Here is a 19884-nt window from a genome sequence, read left to right on the forward strand (position 1 = left end):
TTCCCTGACCCATCTATCTAAAATAGCACCCCCATTCCAAAAGCCCTTAACCTGACGGCTTTTCCTTCAAAGCATTAGCATCCCTTGAGATTATGTTTTGTTTCATTTTATCTTTAATCTGTGGTTGTGCTTATCATCTCTATCCTCCACTGGTAGCCCAGATTTTATTTGCTGTTACGTCTACAGCACCAAGAATGCTACTTGATAACAAAGTAGACTTTTGAGAAATAGTTTTGGGTAAAGGAAGGAATGCTTAAATTGTCTGCGCATGTCAATATCAATTCAGTGACCTTTTAATCATTTTTTTCACCTTCAGAACTATTTTGCTCGCAACTTTTACAACATGAGAATGTTAGCCTTATTTGTCGCATTTGCAATCAATTTCATCTTGCTCTTTTATAAGGTACGTATGTCTTTGTCATTCAGTAACCAGTACGAAACTACAGATGGATGGAATTGCATGTAGAGAGTTCACAAATCCACTAATAAGCATGTCTAAACCCATTCTAAAATGTTTTGATGAAAGAGGAACCTAAAGGTCAAACACGTCACTGACAGTCTAGTAAGGCAGTAGATTTTTTCTTCTGAACTAAGTGGGAAATGCCCCCCTCTACCCCGGCATGCCTTAGAATCCTCAAGTCTTGCTTGGATTAGAAAGCATTTTAGAGTGTGCTCATTATTTATCATCAGTTTTTGAAAAGCTATCTTATTTTTAGCCCTTGCTTTTAGTCTTTTCACGGGACACGGGCTTCATCTCTGGCTTTTTACTGGGTTTCTGGTTTGTGCCGGTATCTTAGAGGAAGCGAACTGACTCTACTTTAAATGGTTTGAATCAGGTCTCCACTTCTTCTGTGGTTGAAGGAAAGGAGCTCCCCACACGCAGTTTGAGTGAAAACGCCAAAGTCAGCACCCTAGACACTGGCTCGCCCCGAATCATCGCGGTTCACTATGTCCTGGAGGAGAGCAGTGGCTATATGGAGCCCACGCTGAGGATCCTAGCTGTTCTCCACACAGTCATTTCTTTCTTCTGCATCATCGGATACTACTGCTTGAAAGTAAGATAGTAAGGCACCAAGGTACCTGTGTGTGTCTGTGTGTGCACGTGTCTGTTGCAGGCTGGACTTCCAGGGAAGCAGACTCTGAGATGGGGAAATTACCTGCATGGGGATTATTAGGGAATGTTCTAGGAGTCAACACCTGTGGGGCAAGGGAAGGAAGCAGAGTGCAATGGAGGGACAAGTGGGGCAACCTTTCAGACATGATAGGGCACATGCGTGGGCCTCAGTCCACGAGGGTGGGATACCCCTACATGGTTGTCTTGGGTTGGGGCATTTGAGGCTTGTCTTCAGGGCTCCACATAGGCTACAGACTGTCCTAAGGGCAGGTGGCTTTGGGCCTTCTTGCTGTAGCTTTCTGTTTCATTTGGTAATCATTCCCATAATGGCCAGTTTCACCCAAACTTGACCCCACAGAAGTAACCCACCCTGTGTCCCAGCAATGCTCTGGTGTATTAGAGTCACGGAATACGTCATGTGGAACCTGAATCATTTGAATTGTCCTTTGTTAGGAACGTATCTAAAGCCTTCATGGCAGAAATGCTTTTTATAGTTTGTTGCATTTCACCCAGAAAATAATAGAGCTCTATTCCTAGATCCTTGCCAAGAGAATAATATAATTTGGTGAATAGAACTCAAGAGTCTCTGAGTGCTCAGGGCTGCCCATTACTTTTGCAAACCTCTTTATTTTTTCCTAGCAAGACACCTTTTCATGGTAACACTTTATTTCACTGTCCCCTGCCTCTGATTGTGAAACTTCTAGAAGACTTTGAAAAACCAGAGCCTGGAGTAAAAGACTATGATGTAAAATTTTCTTCAGAAATTCCTCTCCTTTTCTTTCCTGTTTTACGAGTTGGGGCAGGAGGAGGTATTCTTGAATACTTCCAGAATGTCTGCATCCTCTTCATATCTGTGCCTTGCATAAAATCTGTCCAGATGAGGCGATAAGAATATGTTCTGGAAATATTTGGGCAAACTGACAAAGATTTTTGCAGAGATTAAAGTTTATTTCAAAATGCATTTTGGACACTCTGAGCATAGAATCAGATTTCGCAAATAAAACTGCACTTGTTAGGAGCATACATTTTGGAACCTTGGTAACATTGCTATATTTTATGGTAGCTGTTTGTGTCTCTCATATATATAAGGATATATAACAAATATATTGTAATAAAATATGTATCTTCTAATATTTAAAAATGATTTTTTTTAGTGAAAATATGTGTAAAATTCTGTGTGTTTGGAAACATAGGGTTGTACATGGCATCAGTTCCATTTCTATTTTTCCTAAACCTCTAGATGTTCCTTTCTGCCTAAATATAACCAATTCATTTTCACTCGGTTTTGGTTCCTGGAAGTAACATGGGAAATATTTCTTTTTCCAAAAAGCTGTCTTGTACAGGTAATGACCACAAGAGATACCAGTAAATCTAAACTAATTTTAACATGTTTATATTTTCAAACGTAGGTCCCATTGGTTATTTTTAAGCGAGAAAAGGAAGTAGCTCGAAAACTGGAATTTGATGGGCTTTATATTACAGAACAACCTTCAGAAGATGATATTAAAGGCCAGTGGGATAGACTTGTAATCAACACACAGTGAGTAAAGAATTTTTTGAGACATTTCTATGCTCAAAAATTTTAAGACAAAAAAAAACATGCTGGAGTTCTTGCAGATTTGTCAAAAGTTTAGCACAGGTGAATAATAGTGATATTTTCAGCCAAGAAAATCAAAAGACTAAGTGCTGTCAGCTTCTTAATGGATGCCATCCATTTTTTCCCATCTGTGTTCTGAATTCCTTAATCAAAAATGGCTTTGAGTCCATTTTCACAGGAGTGATGGAACGTGACATCCATTACTCAGTGTTCAGGGAAGAGCACAGTTAGAGGTACATAACTACAGTGCAGGGTTCTGTCCTCCAAAAGCACAGAGGTGGCAGAAATTAGGGAAAGAGTTATAGCCTTAAAAGCAAAAATACTGAATTTCATACTTTTGACGTATCTATGTTGTAAGCTCGTTGTCAGTACCACCAAGCAGCAGGGTATCAAATGAGTTGAGGAGTATGACCTGTAAAACTTAAGGCAAAGAAACAAGTACTTTTTCTGTACCCTAAATATTTAGCCTTGTGAGCTCAAGACCCAAACTACTAGCTGCTGTTCCAGGTATAAATTCATCACAGAAGTGTAATTGTCCAACACTAAAAGTATTAGTGATGCAATACTTTTTGAGTAGTTTGTACTACTCAAGACTGAAATACTTTTTATTTTCACCAGTTTTGCTTATTCTTAAAAAGTTAACATTTCTATAAACTCCCAAGTTCTCAAATAGGGATGGTTTCTTTGTGCATTATAAATTTTATCAACTCTAGCTGTTTATACTAAATCAATTAAGTCTTTCCCTTTAAGTGAACTCAGCGTTAGTCAAGGTGCCAGGTACCTTGCTTAGTTTCCTTGAGGATAACTAGGGGGAATGAGACGTTTTTTTTACTTCGTGGGAAAAACAATGACAGAATTTTAGGTACTTTAATTTTTAAACACAATTGACGAAAAACTGTATTTGACATTACAAATGACATATACTGACATGTAAATAAATAAAACAAGCCTGCTTATGAATAAATACGTTCATATTCTTCTATACTAAAATAGCAGCCCATAGTCTTTTTGTGATTTTGCATGTATATATTGCTAGAGTAACATTTATTTATTTATTTATTTATTTATTTTTAAGATTTTATTTATTTATTTGATAGAGATCACAAGTAGGCAGAGAGGCAGACAGAGAGAGAGAGAGAGGACAAAGCAGGCTCTCTGCGGAGCAGACAGCCCGATGTGGGGCTCAATCCCAGGACCCTGGGATCATGACCTGAGCCGAAGGCAGAGGCTTTAACCCACTGAGCCACCCAGGTGCCCCTAGAGTAACATTTAAATAATATTTGATCTATCCAAAATATAGAAAAATTATGGGATAAGATGGGACATAAATTATGATTTTTGTGAATGGAAAGATCTTACATATTATTTGAAGTATGTTGTATAGTTCAAACAGTATACTGTTGCTTATTGTTTTCTTAAATGATATTATTTTACTTTTATGCTTTTGTATTTTTTAGGTCATTTCCCAACAACTACTGGGACAAATTTGTTAAAAGAAAGGTAATACTTCTCAAAAAGAATGCATTCTCTGTTTCTTTCCTAGAGCACACTTCAGATTTGAATTTGATGCAGCTCATATGTAGAATGAAATATTGAGGTGTGCTTTATCTGTCAAAGTCATTTCAGAGCGGCAGTGAAATTGAATATGAATTTCAAAAACTGCATGTAAAAAATACGCATGCGCTGTAGCTATAAGATAAATAAGCACTGTTTTATCTGCCTGTCCTCTGACTCCGGCGAATAAACAGTGCTCGGTCTGCACCGTGTCAGGACTTGGTGAGAATTTTCTGAGATTGTTTGGGTAACATAAATTAGCTGATGGCCATTTTCTGATAAGACAGCTATAAATCACTAGGGCTGGAATCCTGCTTTACAGAAGTCAAGTCCTTGCATGACAAGAAAGGATCGAGTTTTATTTACTTTATATAAACTTTAAAGATCTTTTTATTTTCATCACGTTTTATCCTTCTAATGCCCACTGCCTCAGAGTGTAGTGGAAAGAACACTGATACAGAGTCAGTAGTCCACTGTGGCACCTGCTAAGTCTCTGATTTTGAGTCAAGGATCATCTCTGCTTTTCCCACACAGAATTTTAATGTTAGATCACATTTTTGAATGAAATATATGCACCATTACTTGTATGTTGTAAAATACTCTAGTGATTACATTCTAGCTCCTACTTATTCTTTGAACCTTTCTAATTGCCAAACTGACCCAGCTCACCCTCTGCTCCTTCATGGGTTCTAGCCCCAGGGGATGCTCTGTGGAGTGAACAGGCAGAAGTACCGGCCACACGAAGTGGTCTTGTTCCCTTTGATTTCACCAATTTAGTGTTACTCAGGACGGTTCTCCAGGAGCAGCTGCGAATCCTCTATTACCAGTCTCAGGGCAGATGGAGGGCTTGCACCACAAGTTTAAATCAGGTACATGATGAAACCCATTGACCTTTTTTCCCCCCTTCTAGTTGAGAGTAGTGTGTTTTTTATTTTGGTGCAAGTTTTTTGTGTGACCTGGCATTGTGAGTAGCACTGAGCTACTGCCTAAGAGCACATCCAAACTAGGCCAAACATTGAAAGACTTATTTTTAAATAATTTAAAATAGATAATTTGATCATTTTAGTCTCCTTAATTATTTAATGAAGAAGCAGCTTTAAATTGTTAAAGCACAAGTTTCTCAGAAGGAAACTGCATATTCAGGATCAGATGAACAGTAATTACAGCAGGACTATTCGTGACACTCCTGCTGTGTGCGTGCGCGCACGCGCATGTGCTGCCCAGTTTGTTCTTCTGAGAACGAGGTGAGAACACAGTCCAGAGGGAACCACCACTCAGCTTATCCCAGCCAATCTGTAGTGCCAGGAGAATAACACAGAACAAGTGTTTTCATGAACCTTTGTAATCAGTGTTCGCAGACTCTTTACTCTTTCATGTTTTCATTTACTTTCATTATATACATTTAGAGAAAACTGATTTCTTTAAAAGATTTATTTATTTTAGAGAGTAAGAGAATGAGGTGGAGGAGGGGCAGAGGGAGAGAAAGCATCTCAAGCAGACTCCCCAATGAGGGCAGGGCTTGATCCCACCACCCTGAGACCACAACCTGAGCTGAAATCAAGACAGACCCTTAACTGACTGAGCCACCCAGGCACCCCTGAATTTTTTTTCTTTCTTTTTTTTTTTTTTAAAGATTTTATTTATTTATTTGAGAGAGAATGAGTGAGAGAGAGCATGAGAGAGGAGAAGGTCAGAGGGAGAAGCAGACTCCCCAAGGAGCTGGGAGCCTGATGAGGGACTCGATCCCGAAAGTCTGGGATCATGACCTGAGCCGAAGGCAGTCGCTCAACCAACTGAGCCACCCAGGCGCCCCCCTGAATTTTATTTCTGCTAGTCCCTTCTTCCTTCCCGTTAGTGTGCTGCTTCACCCACTCTAGCATTCCTTGCCTCCTTTCCCCATGTTATTTCCTCCTCTCCTTCTGCCCTTCTGTCCTACCCCCTTTACCTCTCAGAGCCGGTCCTCTCTCCTGCTCTTCTCTCCTTACTGTTTTTGTTGCCCCCACTTCCACTGTGTGGGGGACTCTCGTGGTCTGGCAGCATTGGGCCAAGAGTGGCTGTGTCGTGGAGTTGCACCCCCTGAGCTCAGGGGTGAGCTGTGGGCCCATGTCTATGCACAGCTCTGAAAACAGGCCAGGTGCATGTGGCCAAGGGAGAGAGGGGCCAGAGCGATGACGGGGGTTGCTCAGAAGGGATTCAAATGGTGCCCCGGAACCTATGCTCGGACTGCACTGAAGACAGGAGGGCGGGGGAGACAAGGCTCTGGGGATTACTGAAGGGCTGCTCCACTCAGGAAACGATGGGAGTGTTGAATGGTGGGGATGATGGCATCCCGATGCCATCACTAGTGGCCCACCCTTGGTCAGCAGTGGTCTATACAGACCTTGGCCGCGAGTCAGCTCCTGCCTGATAGCTTTCTCACTCCATGTCTTGCCAAGCTTAGCAACCTTGAGCATGTTCTGTTTTCTGAGACACAACTTCTTTATCTGCAGAGTAGAATCCTAATAACAGGAAAGTTCTATACTGTGACAATCCTGTGAGGGAGAGCAAGTCAAAGTTCTTACCGTGATTCCTGGCACAAAGTAGGAATTTGGGTGAAGTTCCTTTCATTCCATCTTCTACTTCTTCTCTTACATATTTGGCCTACTCTCTTCCTTTTGCATGCCTCCCTCTTGAGTAAGAAATCTTGTTCTGCTGAGGGTATTATCTAAAACGCTGTAAGCTTGCTGTGACAACCTTAAGCAGTGTGATCACAGACAAGGGGCCATAAACAAGAATTTCAAGTGAACTTGAACATAAGGCAAAAATATAATAAGTGTAAAAATAATTAGATATTTGTGTACACAGGCATACAAGGGGTTAGTTAATGCATGAGGTGGGTCAAGTGCTTTTATTCCTGTCCCCCAGGTTATGGATAAGTACGGAGAGTTCTACGGCCGGGACAGAATCAGCGAGCTCCTAGGCATGGACAAAGCCGCTCTGGACTTCAGCGATGCCCGGGAGAAGAAGAAGCCGAAGAAAGACAGCTCCCTGTCGGCTGTGTGAGTGCAGCTTATGCCCTTTCCTATAGCTATAGACTGAAAGGAGAAGAAATTCAGACATTTCTGAAATTGCTAGTGCACTGATTTCCTTTCCCTCAATGTCTGAGGCATAGAGAGGAGGGAAACAGAAGATATACCTAAGGTCTGCTTTAAACTTGGAGGGGTTTTCAGTTATGGAATGACTGGATTTTTTTCCTACTAATTTTAGAAGGTGGCTTTTTGTTATTTACATAAAGCAAAAATAAATATTTGTGTTCTTAATTTGCTTTTTCTACTCCCTAAATGCCACTTAAGTCGAAGTTAAACTTTGACTTTTTCTGATGCTTAGTTCCTGAAAAGAGGTTAATCTTTCTTATGTTCTGGAAAAGGGATCTGTGTAGCTCTTTCATTAGAAATGTTCAAAGTTCATATTCTTTTATTATAATGTGTTTCATTTAAATAGCAAAAACTCCTATGCTAGAAATATTATGCTGTCATGCTGTAACTTGAAAATTTAATTTTAAAATGAGGTGCTCCTAATACCATGCTTTTAATGGACTAATTTATTATATAACTAGAAGGATGTGAACCAGTTGAGTTGAATTTGCCTGAGACTGAATTTCTCTCTCTCTCTCTCTCACACACACACACACACGTAGTGTGAGTGTACATATAAATATATTTTGCAAATTGGATCACCTGTAATTCTGGAATAAATGTTAAGCATACATGCTTATAAAAATGTAATTTCTTATTGTAGCCACTTAAATGATTTTAGAAGAAATGTAACAGTTACCTTTCCTTTAATATAAATCAGCCTTTCCCATTTGTATACTAACGGTCTCAGCCAACTAGGGATGTGATGATGACTTTGAAACTATAGATATGTGAGGCTCTGTAGGGCAGTACTACTTTGTCTCAGATAAATATTTTAGCATTTAAAAAAGAAAACCGGGGCACCTGGGTGGCTCCGTGGGTTAGGCCTCTGCCTTCAGCTCAGGTTGTGATCCCAGTGTTCCAGGATCGAGCCCCACATCGGGCTCTTTGCTCCACGGGGAGCCCATTTCCTCTCTCTCTCTGCCTGCCTCTCTGCCTACTTGTGATCTCCGCCTGTCAAATAACTAAATAAAAAATCCTAAAAAAAAAAAAAAAGAAAACCACTTTGGCTGACCTATCTTATTCAGTCATATATTTTTTATCTACCTGAAAAGTTGTTAGGGCTAGTGGGTTTTTTTTTTTTTTTTAAAGGTTTTATTTATTTATTTGACAGAGAGAGAAAGACCACAAGTAGCAGGGAGCAGGGGGAAGCAGGCTACCTGCTGAACAGAGAGCCCAATGTGGAGCTCGATCCCAGAACCCCAAAATCATAACCCAAGCCGAAGGCAGAGGCTTAACCCACTGAGCCACCCAGGTGCCCCAGGGCTAGTGGTTTTTAAAAATAATTTGAACTCATTTGAAAATCAGACAAGCAAACATATGACAAAAACTGTAAATTTAGATCCAAAATATCACCTCAGTGCTTTAAGAAAACACATGTGGGACTTAAAGACTGTTGCTGTATAGAAAATGAAGCACACTGATGGTGCTTCTAAGCACCATCAGTGTGCTTCATTTAGAACTAAGACCCTTATGCTAGAATTTCAGATAAAACAAGAGTCAGAGTGGTGCTGAGCTTTCTACTAATATTTTCAGATCTCTGACAAACAGTGTAGAATCAACAAATTTCACTGGGTTATACACTTTTCCTGGCCATCTTTATGACCCTAGAACACAAATGAAAGTTCAGACTGTTTTTATTGTTGGGTTTTTTTTTTCCAGGATGAACAAATAGTTTCAAATGAGGGGAATTTTCCATTGTTTCACCTAGGAAATGTTTCCAAGTTTGACTCCTTGCAAAGGACCAAGAAATTAATGTGGCATAATACATTTTTTCCCTTAGGGATTAATACTTTTAAATTGATTAATTTATCTGTGCATGCATTTATCTGCCAATCAAAAATATAGGGCTTGTCAATCAAATAAGTGGCCAGATTACCTCCTGGGGACAGAATGACAGCTAGCAGCCTGCATCTCTTTCATTTGTGTCTTCATGGGGACCTGTATCTCAAAATTCTCTAGCAAAACTCCTCAGCTTCTGGCTGAAAGTTTTCCCTGAACCACGTGCTGTGGTGAGGTGAATACATGTCCTAGCTGGCCTAGATCAGGTATGGCCCATCCCTGGGAGTGGGTCAGCCCACACAAACAGTAGGACTGCCCCCGATTGGTTAGAAAAGAGTGTCCTGCACTATGAAAAGGATATGCAGCTTCATGAAATTGATAACAATCTTGTCATCCTAATGTTTGATAGGGATGAAAAATGAGAATGGTGTTTTAAATAAGTAAGAAACTGATACATTCAGGCATCCTGATAGAAATACTTATTATTTTATTTTTTTAGGTTGCTTTCATGGAAAATAATCATGCCACTGAGCATTTTACCACATTAAGAAAATATAGTCTTATATTGAAACCCATTGTAAATATTCACAGAACTTTTAAAAATATTCTTTAGCAGGGGCACCTGGGTGGCTCAGTCAGTTGAGCATCAGACTCTTGGTTTTGGCTCAGGTCATGATCTCAGGGTTGTGGGTTGGAGCACGTTGTAGGGCTCCACGCACAGCAGGGAGTCTGCTGGAAATTCTATCTCCCTCTGCCCCTCCCTCCACTCTGTCTCTCTCTAAAATACCTTTTAAAAATCTTTATTAAAAAATGTTATTTAGTAATAAAATTGATTCCTTAACTTTTGAGGGTGAAGTCTCCTAAGAAGTCAGCTTTGATTAGCCATGATCGATCCTACCACTTGTAATAAAAGATTGGCATTTTTCAATGAGTAAAGTAATCAAAGATTAAGACAATAAGTCTAGAGAAGCCTTTATGTAATAATGCTAATATGATATTGCGTTATATCAAATACCTGGCATATTGGAAAGGTGAACAAAGTTACACTTTTTAACCCATAAATCAGTGGGAAGTTTTGAAAAAAATGAAAATTAGAAAGTGTGTTTTAATTAAAACGTATTTAATCTGCAAAGACCATGAATACTTATGTTAAGATTTATTCTCTCAACATGTGCTTACTGAGACATATTCCATGTATGATATAATGTGCTTGGTTGGCTAGGGAGCTCACAGACTAGGGAGAGAGGCATAAATGTACATACATAGATACCTATGTACCCACAATCACAAAACAATGTGGGAAATCATATAAGTCTAAGCCTACAAGGTGCTTTGGGAACCAAGGGGAAGAGGTGAATCCCTTCTCCAGTAGAGAGGCTTTTGAAAACAAAAGGAAACAAACAAGATGAAAAAGCCCTTTCATTGCTAAACTAAGTATAGTTGTAAAATGAATATGCCTCTTCATGCAAGTGTTTATCAGTGTAAGTAAAAATTATTTTGTTGGAATGTGTTTACCAATGTATAATGAAAGCTAGTGAGGATACTTGATGTATACACTGGTTAATTTAGCAGTTTCCAGAGATCATTCTCACATAAATGAGTTTATCTTATATTTAATGTAGGACAAGAAAGCACTTCATGTACATACCTACAAATTCTTCTTTTTTGTCTTTCCAGATTGAACTCTATCGATGTGAAGTATCAGATGTGGAAACTCGGAGTCGTCTTCACTGACAACGTAAGCCCTCCTTCATTTCCATAAAGTACACCACACTCACATTAGAGGAGTCTGCTGGGCTCCTGCAGAGTGATCAACAGTTACTTAAGAAAGCTAACCAAATATCAATTCATTTAATACAGATCATTACTTGACAATGACCCAGGGAAATACATGGTTAATTAGCTGATCCGTCATCCCATTTCTTTCAATAGCCAGAAGATTAACATGAAAATATATTTACATAAGAAAAAGAAACTGCGATGGCAAATTCATGTGTATTTTCATTTAGGTTTTAGTTGGACAATGGCATACTTCAAAGCTTTCTAGACGTTGAAACGAAAGTTCTAAGTAAATAAAATTTTAAAACACTGATAAATTTTTTTCTCCAATTAAGTATGTTAAATTATTATATTTTTTATTCTTGATCGATCCTTTTCTCAAAGAGCCTAGGAGCCTATAAACTAAAACTTAGGGCCCAAGTATATGTCCAAATATAGGGAACAAAAATCCCCTAGTACTAAGCCACTAGCTGTCAGCTCAGTCACATTTTATTACCATGGCTTGCTCCACAGCCTGACATTTTTGACTTTTAGAATTTTCAGTTTAAGATTTTATTTATTTATTTGACAGAGAGATAGAGAGCACAAGTAGACATAGTGGCAGGGAGAAGGAGAGGGAGAAGCAGGCTCCCCACCGAGCAGGGAGCCTGATGCGGGGCTCGATCCCAGGACCCTGGGATCATGACCTGATCTGAAGGCAGCCACTCAACTGACTGAGCCACCCAAGCGCCCCTAGAATTTTCAGTTTAAAAATTGTTACCATCACCTGTTTTTATGCTTCCATTTGCTTTCTATGGGAAGTTGCTGGAGATGGTCCTGAAACTCTGCTGGATGGATCAACTACACTTTTGCCCTGGGGTCTCAGCTCATCCCCTCCTGCTGGCTCATAATCCTCTTACCATCCTCACACACCTATGAAGGGGAATGTACAAACATATCCAAAAGCTTAGTCCTAGACCTTACACTGTTTTTGCTTCTGTGCCTTCTCCCTTGGACATCTCATTTAGTCTCAAAATGTCACTCTAATTGTCATTTACTTTTACAGTGAACATTAGTTCTATTCTCCTGAAGGCCCATGACACCCCCCAAATTCTCCTGCCTCTATCACCACCCAGCGATGGGCCTAGAACTCGGGGTCTCTTGGAGAACTCTCCAAAGAGCCCCAAAACAAGTCTTTTAAGTATGGAAGCATCTCCCGTGAGTAGAAAGACCAACTCACCTCCAGCACTGGTGTTTTCCATTCAAGTAGCCCTGCCATCTTGGCCTCTGGAGGTCTGTCCTTCTTCACCCGCTCATATGCCACAGTACTTGCATTGTGTGTAATACTCCCTTGCCCTGCAGTTCTCGTCCAGAGAATCGGGGCATGGGCAGATTTCTTCCTGATATATTACTATGATACATCATTCATCTTCCTGAAGATTCATGGCTTCTCTTTGGCCAGTCACCCTTCAACATGTCTTTATTCTTCACAGTGCAGTTTCTATCTGAAACACAGCTGAGGTTACTGGATGCAGTACAAGATTCCTAGTTAAATTTAAATTTCAGATAACTAAATGTAGACATCCCAAATACTGCAAGGGACATAAACTAAAAATTATTTATTCTTGGGGCATCTGGCTGGCCCAGTCAGTAGAACACATGACTCCTGATCTTGGGGTTGTTTGAGCCCCACACTAGGGTGTGGAGAGTACTTAAAAATAAAACCTTCTCTCTTAAATAAGTGACTAAAATCTTAAAGAACAGTAATAATAAAAGTTAATTCTTTACCTGACGTTCTGCTGTAACTTGGCAGCCTGTGTTTTTATTTGCTAAATCTGGCTGTCTAAGCAGAGCCCAAGTGTAGTCTACACACGTATCCTTGGCTCAGTTTATCACATGTATTAGGCACCTCACTCATCTTGTGCGCACAAATTTGTCCTTGCTCCTCACCCTTTGCATTTCTTAATAGCCTGCTAGATGTGTCCATCCAGATGTCCCATGACGAATGTATCTCCCCTCCCCCTTCCACTAAATGCAGTCCCCTATCTGCCATTTCCTCTTTCTCTCAGTATCTTAATCTTCTACACTCAAATGACCAGCTTAGTCTCCTCTTTTTCCTTCAACTTATACATTTAATTATGTTAATAATCGTATTTTTTGTCCTCAGTGATTCTCCCTTTTGCCCTGGCCAGTTCTGCTGCTAGTCATGGCTCTCAAAACCTCACCCACCTGTGGGGTCAGCCAGTGGTGTCCCAACATGGCTTTGCCACTTACACCTTCTTTTAGGAGGGAGCTTGACCTGAGTGAGCTCACTTTTCCTCATTTGTAAGTTTGGAGCTAAAACTGCCTCCTTACCAGGGATCTTGCTAGAATAAAATGGGGACTGTATGTGCAAATATATGGGGCAGTGACTAGCACCTGGTAGGTGCTCAAGACATGTTCATAAGATGCTGCTTTTCATACACCATTATTCTGTACAATGCTCCAGGGGCTCCTATAGGCCAAAAGATGTGCCCGCACCCCTCACCTGGGCTTAAAGCCTTCCAACCCTGGGGTATATTTCCAGACTCATCTTCTGAAACGCTGCCAAACCAAACTGAGCACATTCTGCATAGTCTTATCTCAGTGTCTGTTTTCAAATACTATTTTCTTTTTTTTCAGCCTGATTTCTAACATAAGCCCCAAGCTGCCCAGAAAAACTATGTACCACCTCAGCCCCCTGTTTGTTCTAAGGTTTAAGATATACTCTGGTCAAAATGGAGGTTTCCACCCCTTCCCAAAATAGGTAGTTCCCAACCCTACTGGCAAAAACATAACTTTTGCCCAAGAGACTCTAATCCAAAAAGTAAGCATGATCACAGTATCTTTTCCTCTACTTTATTCATTCCCCTCCCCTCAAAAACCATATACATTTTCTAGCCTCTGAAAAGTTAATCCCTTACATTGACTGTAATCAGAATCTCTACAGAGAGAACCACTTGTATCATGAGATCTGCGTTTTCTGCTCAACATATTTTAGGTCACATAAAGTGAGATGCTTGATTAAGAATATGCCATGATATGATATTCTCAATAGATGATGAGAAAACATTTGACAAAGTACAGCATCCTTTCTTGATCAAAACTCTTTACAGTATAGGGATAGAGGGTATATACCTCAATTTCATCAAAGCCTTCTATAAAAAACCTACAGTGAATATCATTCTCAAGGGGAATAACTGAGAGTTTTTCCCATAAGGTCAGGAACACAGCAAGGATGTCCACTATCACCACTGCTATTCAACATAGTACTAGAAATCCTAGCCTTGGTAATCAGACAACAAAAATAAAAGGCAACCAAATCAGCAAAGAAGTAGTCAAACTCTCGCTCTTTGCAGGTGTTATGATACTTTATGTGGAAAACCCAAGACTCCACTCCAAAACCACTAGACTTCATACAGGAATTCAGTAAAGTGTTAGGATATAAAATCAAAGCACAAAAATCAGTTGCATTTCTATACCCAACAACAAGACAGAAGAAAGAGAAATTAAGGAGTCAATCCCATTTACAATTGCACCCAAAACCATAAGGTACCTAGAAATAAATCTAACCAAAGAGGCAAAGAATCTGTATTCAGAAAACTATAAAGTATTCATGAAAGAAATTAAGGAAAACACAAAGAAACAGAAAGATGTTCCATGCTCATGGACTAGAAGAACAAATATTGTGAAAATGTCTATGCTACCTACAGCAATCTATACATTTAACACAGTCCCTATCAAAATACCATCAATTTTTTCCAAAGAAATGGAACAAATAATCCTAAAATTTATATGGAACCAGAAAAGACCCTGAATAACCAGAGGAATGTTGAAAAGGCCAGAGTTGGTGGCACTGCAATTCCAGACTTCAAGCTCTATTACAAAGCTGTCATCATCACAAAAGTATGGTACTAGCACAAAAACAGACACATAGATCACTGGAACATAATAGAGAACCCAGAAATGGACCCTCAGCTCCCAGAAATGGACCCTTAGCTCTATGGTCAACTAATCTTTGACAAAGCAGGCATGAATGTACAATGGAAAAAACACAGTCTCTTCAACAAATGGTGTTGGGAAAATTGGACAGCCACATGCAGAAAAATGAATGGACCATTTCTTTACAGCACACACGAAAACAGACTCAAAATAGTTGAAAGACCTCAGTGTGAGGCAGGAGTCCATCAAAATCCTTGAGAACATAGGCAGCAACCTATCTTCAACCTCAGCTGCAGCAGCTTCTTCTTAGAAACACAGCCAAAGGCAAGGGAAGTGAGGGCAAAAATGGACTATTGGGACTTCATCAAGATCAAAAGCTTTTACACAGCAAAGGAAACAGTCAACAAAACCAAAAGAAAACTGACAGAATGGGAGAGGATGTTTGCAAATGACCCATCAGATAAAGGGCTAGTATCCAAAATCAATAAAGAGCATATCAAACTCAACACCCAAAGAACATATCATCCAACTAAGAAAAGGGCAGAATAGATGAACATTTCTCTAAAGATGACATCCAAATTGTCAACAGACACATGAAAAAGTGCTCAACATCACTTAGCATCAAGGAAAAACAAATCAAAACCACAGTGAGATACCACCTCACAACAGTCAGAACGGCTAAAATTAACAAGTCAAGAAATGACAGATGTTGGTGAGGCTGCCAAGAAAGGGGAACCTCCTGCACTGTTGGTGGGAATGAAAGCTGGTGCAGTCACTCTAGAAAACAGTATGGAGGTTCCTCAAAAAGTTGAAAATAGAGCTATTCTACAACCCAGCAATCGCTCTACTGGGTATTTACCCTAAAGATACAAATGTAATGATTCGAAGGGGCACGTGCACCCGAATGTTTACAGCAGGAATGTCCACAATAGCCAAACTATGGAAAGAACCTAGATGTCCATCAACGGATGAATGGATAAAGAAGCTGTGGTATATATATACAATGGAATACTATGCAGCCATCAATTTGCAATGATGTGGATGAAACTAGAGGGTATTATGCTAAGCTGAAATAAGTCCATCAGAGAAAGACAATTATCATATGATCTGAGGAATTTGAGAGAGAGGATGGGGTATCCTAGGGGGTAGGGAGGGAAAAAAATGAAACGAGATGGGATCAGGAGGGAGACAAACCGTAAGAGACTCTTAATCTCACAAAACAAATTGAGGGTTGCTGGGTGGGTGAGGGGGTAGGGATCGGGTGGCTTAGTGATGGACACTGGGGAGAGTATGTGATATGGTGGGTGCTGTGAAGTGTGTAAGCCTGATAATTCACAGACCTGTACCCCTGGGGCAAATAACAACATTATATGTTAATAGAAAAAAGACATCATATATAATCTAACTAGTAGGTTTCAACAAACACTGATTTAGTTAAGAAAATGAAAAATAGAGAAGGGAAGTTGGTTGGTTCTTTGGTTAACTTTAGAGCCGGGGGTCCCAGCAGGGGCAGTTTTGTCCTCCAAAGTGACATTTGGCAATGTCCGGGGACATCTTTAGTGGCCATAGCTATGGAGGAGCTGCTACTGGCATCTGATGGGTAGAGACCAGGGTTGTTACTAACCATCCTACAATGCCCTGGACAGTCCCCACAATAAAGAATTACCCAGTGTAAACTATCAGTAGTGCATAGGTGGAGATCCCTTGCTATCAAATATTGAGTCAATAAAACTTTCTCTGTGGGAAAATTCTCAAGAACATGATCTCTGCTATAAAGGAGAGAAGGGACATTGAATCTCTCAGAACAAACTAAAGGATAATAAAATACACAAACTGATATAACTAATTAGAATGATATAAATGTATGGACTAAGAAGAGAGTAAACGAAGTGATTATAGTAGAATGAAATCAGAGTAGCTTTTGATAATAGTCACTCATTCTATCTTCTAATATGCTTCCCTCCTGTTTTGTCTTCTCAGTCCTTCCTCTACTTGGCCTGGTATATGACTATGTCCGTTCTTGGACACTATAATAACTTCTTTTTTGCTGCTCATCTTCTCGATATTGCTATGGGATTTAAGACGCTAAGAACCATTTTGTCATCGGTAACTCACAATGGCAAGCAGGTAAAAGTTGATCTTTTTTCGCTCCTGCAAAAACCAAAAAAAACCCAACAAATATACTAACCTAAATAAACCCAACCTCCAATGGCAATGTACAGATTTTTGTGAATGGAGGATCTGTACTTTTCTTTTATAAACCATGAGAGTTATTAAGAGTCCCCCTAAACCCACATTCAAGTCGGCTTGACTGAGTCACTGAGTAACCTTGGATAACTGACTTACTTAACATTTTTAAAACTACTCATTTTGTAAAATGAATACAATAAAAGTACCTGCCTTTTAGATTTTGGGGGAAAATTAAATAAAAACATAAATATGTTTTTATGGGGTGTTAGCACAGGCCCCGACACATACAAAACACGCCAGGAAATAGTTCATTTTTCCCCAATACAGTATTTACTCCGTTTGATACCAGAGGGAACCAAAATATGTCCTAGCATCCAGAGCCACCAGTTCTAACAGTAATAAAACACGAGATGCCACGTTCTTATTTTAACGTACTATTTCAAAAGTGGCTATCTAGGTATTCTTTTCTCCACTTTTAAATTGGGTAGAAAAAATAATAATGTTTCATACTTGACAGAGTTATACCTAGAGTACTTACCTAACAATGGTTTAGTTCCAGATAATCAATTTATGTTTTAATGGAGTCCAACTGTAATGTCATTTTACTGTAGAAGCATGTATTAACTGATTCATTCTCTATCAAGTATCCACTGGGAGGTAACACATTCTATGTCAGTTATTTGACTTAACAGAGTCCTCTCCCCAGATTTTATAATCCAGCATATTTTTAAATCCGTGCCCCTGCAGAAAACTTGAACCATGTCCACTGTTAATTTCACATGATTCACAGTTAAATTTTCATGTTCTTTAGTTTCCCAAATTTCAACACATTGTTCTTACATGTCACTTTAGTTTCTGAATGTATGACTTTAGCAAAAAAATATATTATGCTTATTCACTTAGAGTATTGAGTTCCTCATATATTTAAAAAACTGAAGATGCTGAATCTATTGTATATTTTCACACAAAAGTTCTGGAACTAGTTTCAATTAACTTCTAAAATTCTGCTGTGATTATTCCTTTTTCCTTTTGAGCTATCAGTTTTTCATTTGCAGCAATCTAGAAAGCTTCGTAGTCCTTACAGGTAAAACATGCAGAAATTTACAGTGGCATTGTACTTAATTTGTAGAAGTGAATTAGCCCTCTATTCACATAACATGTTCTCTCCAGATAATTTTAAAGTGACTTTTGAATGACTTAAGATGTGCTGCCACAGGGTACAACATAGGGATTCGCTGTAGTCAGAGGAAGTAGACAGAAAAAGAATGCATTTTGTTTTGTTTAGAATTTCTGAGATAAAACCAGAAACATATTTTCACCAACCTGGTGAAAGTCATGTTTTCAACATATACATACTCTGATCAACTTGGGCATGAAAGTAAATCAGAGTTTATTCCTATTCCAGCTGTAGTATGCATTTACTAGCGAATTAAGTAGGCAATTTTGCATGAAATAGTCTGAAAACTTGATAAAATAAAGAGAATATGAAAATAAATCCTCCTTGGGGGGGGGATAAGAAAGGTATAGAGTAAGGTATGGATGCCATTACTTTCCAGTCCATAGATCCAACTATGTGCTCATAGAATGCTTTCCTCCCACACTGATGTCAAATATGCCAGGCATATATGTCTTATTTTCTAATGCATGTTCATTGTCACCTTGCATTCCAGCTTGTATTAACTGTTGGCTTATTAGCTGTTGTTGTATACCTATATACTGTTGTGGCATTCAATTTTTTCCGAAAATTCTACAATAAAAGTGAAGACGGTGATACCCCCGATATGAAATGCGATGATATGCTAACGGTAAGTTCATACACTTGATCTGATATGAATGAAAACATTCTCCTCCTTCTTCAGTCTGAGTGGTCAGTGTAGTTATTCTTCAGCCATGTGGAAGAGAAAACAGCATGTACAGTAAAAAGTTGTGTGGCAAACAAACAACTGTTTTCAATTTTTTATGGAACATGAAGGACCATTTCTACCATTTTTGCACATCAGCTGCAGCAACCTGATAATGAGGAGATTTCCTACATAAAGAACTTAGAACTGGGAGGCTCACTATCAGCACTTTAACTTACTGGTTCACAGAGTCCAGGACAGCAGGTAATATTTTTTCCTTGGAGACTATTTTGAAGCCTTAGTGACTTGTTCACTTTAATGGTATTAACTGACATCACTGAAGTCCAAAAATACATCTCTTAATAGAACTGTTGGTTTTTGCTTTTATATTCAGTATCCTGGCTTAAATTATCTTTTTAGTCTTGATTTTAAAATCAATGGATAAAGTTTTCATATTGGTCTGTCACTGTTCCGTAACCCACCCCTCTGAAAATGGCAAATCAGAAACTATCCAACATGAGATCTTAGATTGGAAATACGTACCTCTAGCTGAAAGGAGGCGAATCTTCAATGACATCAAATCAAAATAGATACATAAATGGGGTTAGTGAGGTAAGAGACTAACAAACTGGTGGTAAAATTACTCTAGAAAAAATAAACATCCCAAAAGAATAGTGAGAGAGAACTAATACTACAAAAACTATGATAAATCCATGGGGCAGGACAGAGCCTAGAAATATATTCAGATACATTTGGGAGATTAAAAATATGGTAAAAGTGGCTTTTGAAATCATGACTGAAGAATTCAATAAATGGTGTTGGTACTATGGATGTGCTTTTGAGGAAATTTTGATATAAATTGGTATCAGCCTAGTTCTTTAAATAAAAAAAAAATTCTGAACGGAACAAATATTT

At 39.1% G+C, this 19884-nt stretch overlaps 1 protein-coding gene across 3 annotated transcripts in view; it reads left to right on the forward strand.

Annotated features, from left to right (window-relative positions):
• Window positions 1–19884, forward strand: part of RYR2 (ryanodine receptor 2) — a 751000-nt gene that overhangs the window by 713329 nt on the left and 17787 nt on the right. For all 3 annotated transcript variants that reach the window (XM_059170336.1, XM_059170337.1, XM_059170338.1), the window contains 8 exons: window positions 317–403; window positions 837–1055; window positions 2524–2654; window positions 4169–4211; window positions 7170–7303; window positions 10898–10958; window positions 16919–17065; window positions 18799–18933. In XM_059170336.1, coding sequence (XP_059026319.1) covers window positions 317–403; window positions 837–1055; window positions 2524–2654; window positions 4169–4211; window positions 7170–7303; window positions 10898–10958; window positions 16919–17065; window positions 18799–18933 — 957 coding nt within the window. The remainder of the gene's footprint in view (window positions 1–316; window positions 404–836; window positions 1056–2523; window positions 2655–4168; window positions 4212–7169; window positions 7304–10897; window positions 10959–16918; window positions 17066–18798; window positions 18934–19884) is intronic.

Source organism: Mustela lutreola, chromosome 4 (assembly GCF_030435805.1).
Source record: "Mustela lutreola isolate mMusLut2 chromosome 4, mMusLut2.pri, whole genome shotgun sequence".
NCBI classification, from domain to species: Eukaryota; Metazoa; Chordata; class Mammalia; order Carnivora; family Mustelidae; genus Mustela; species Mustela lutreola.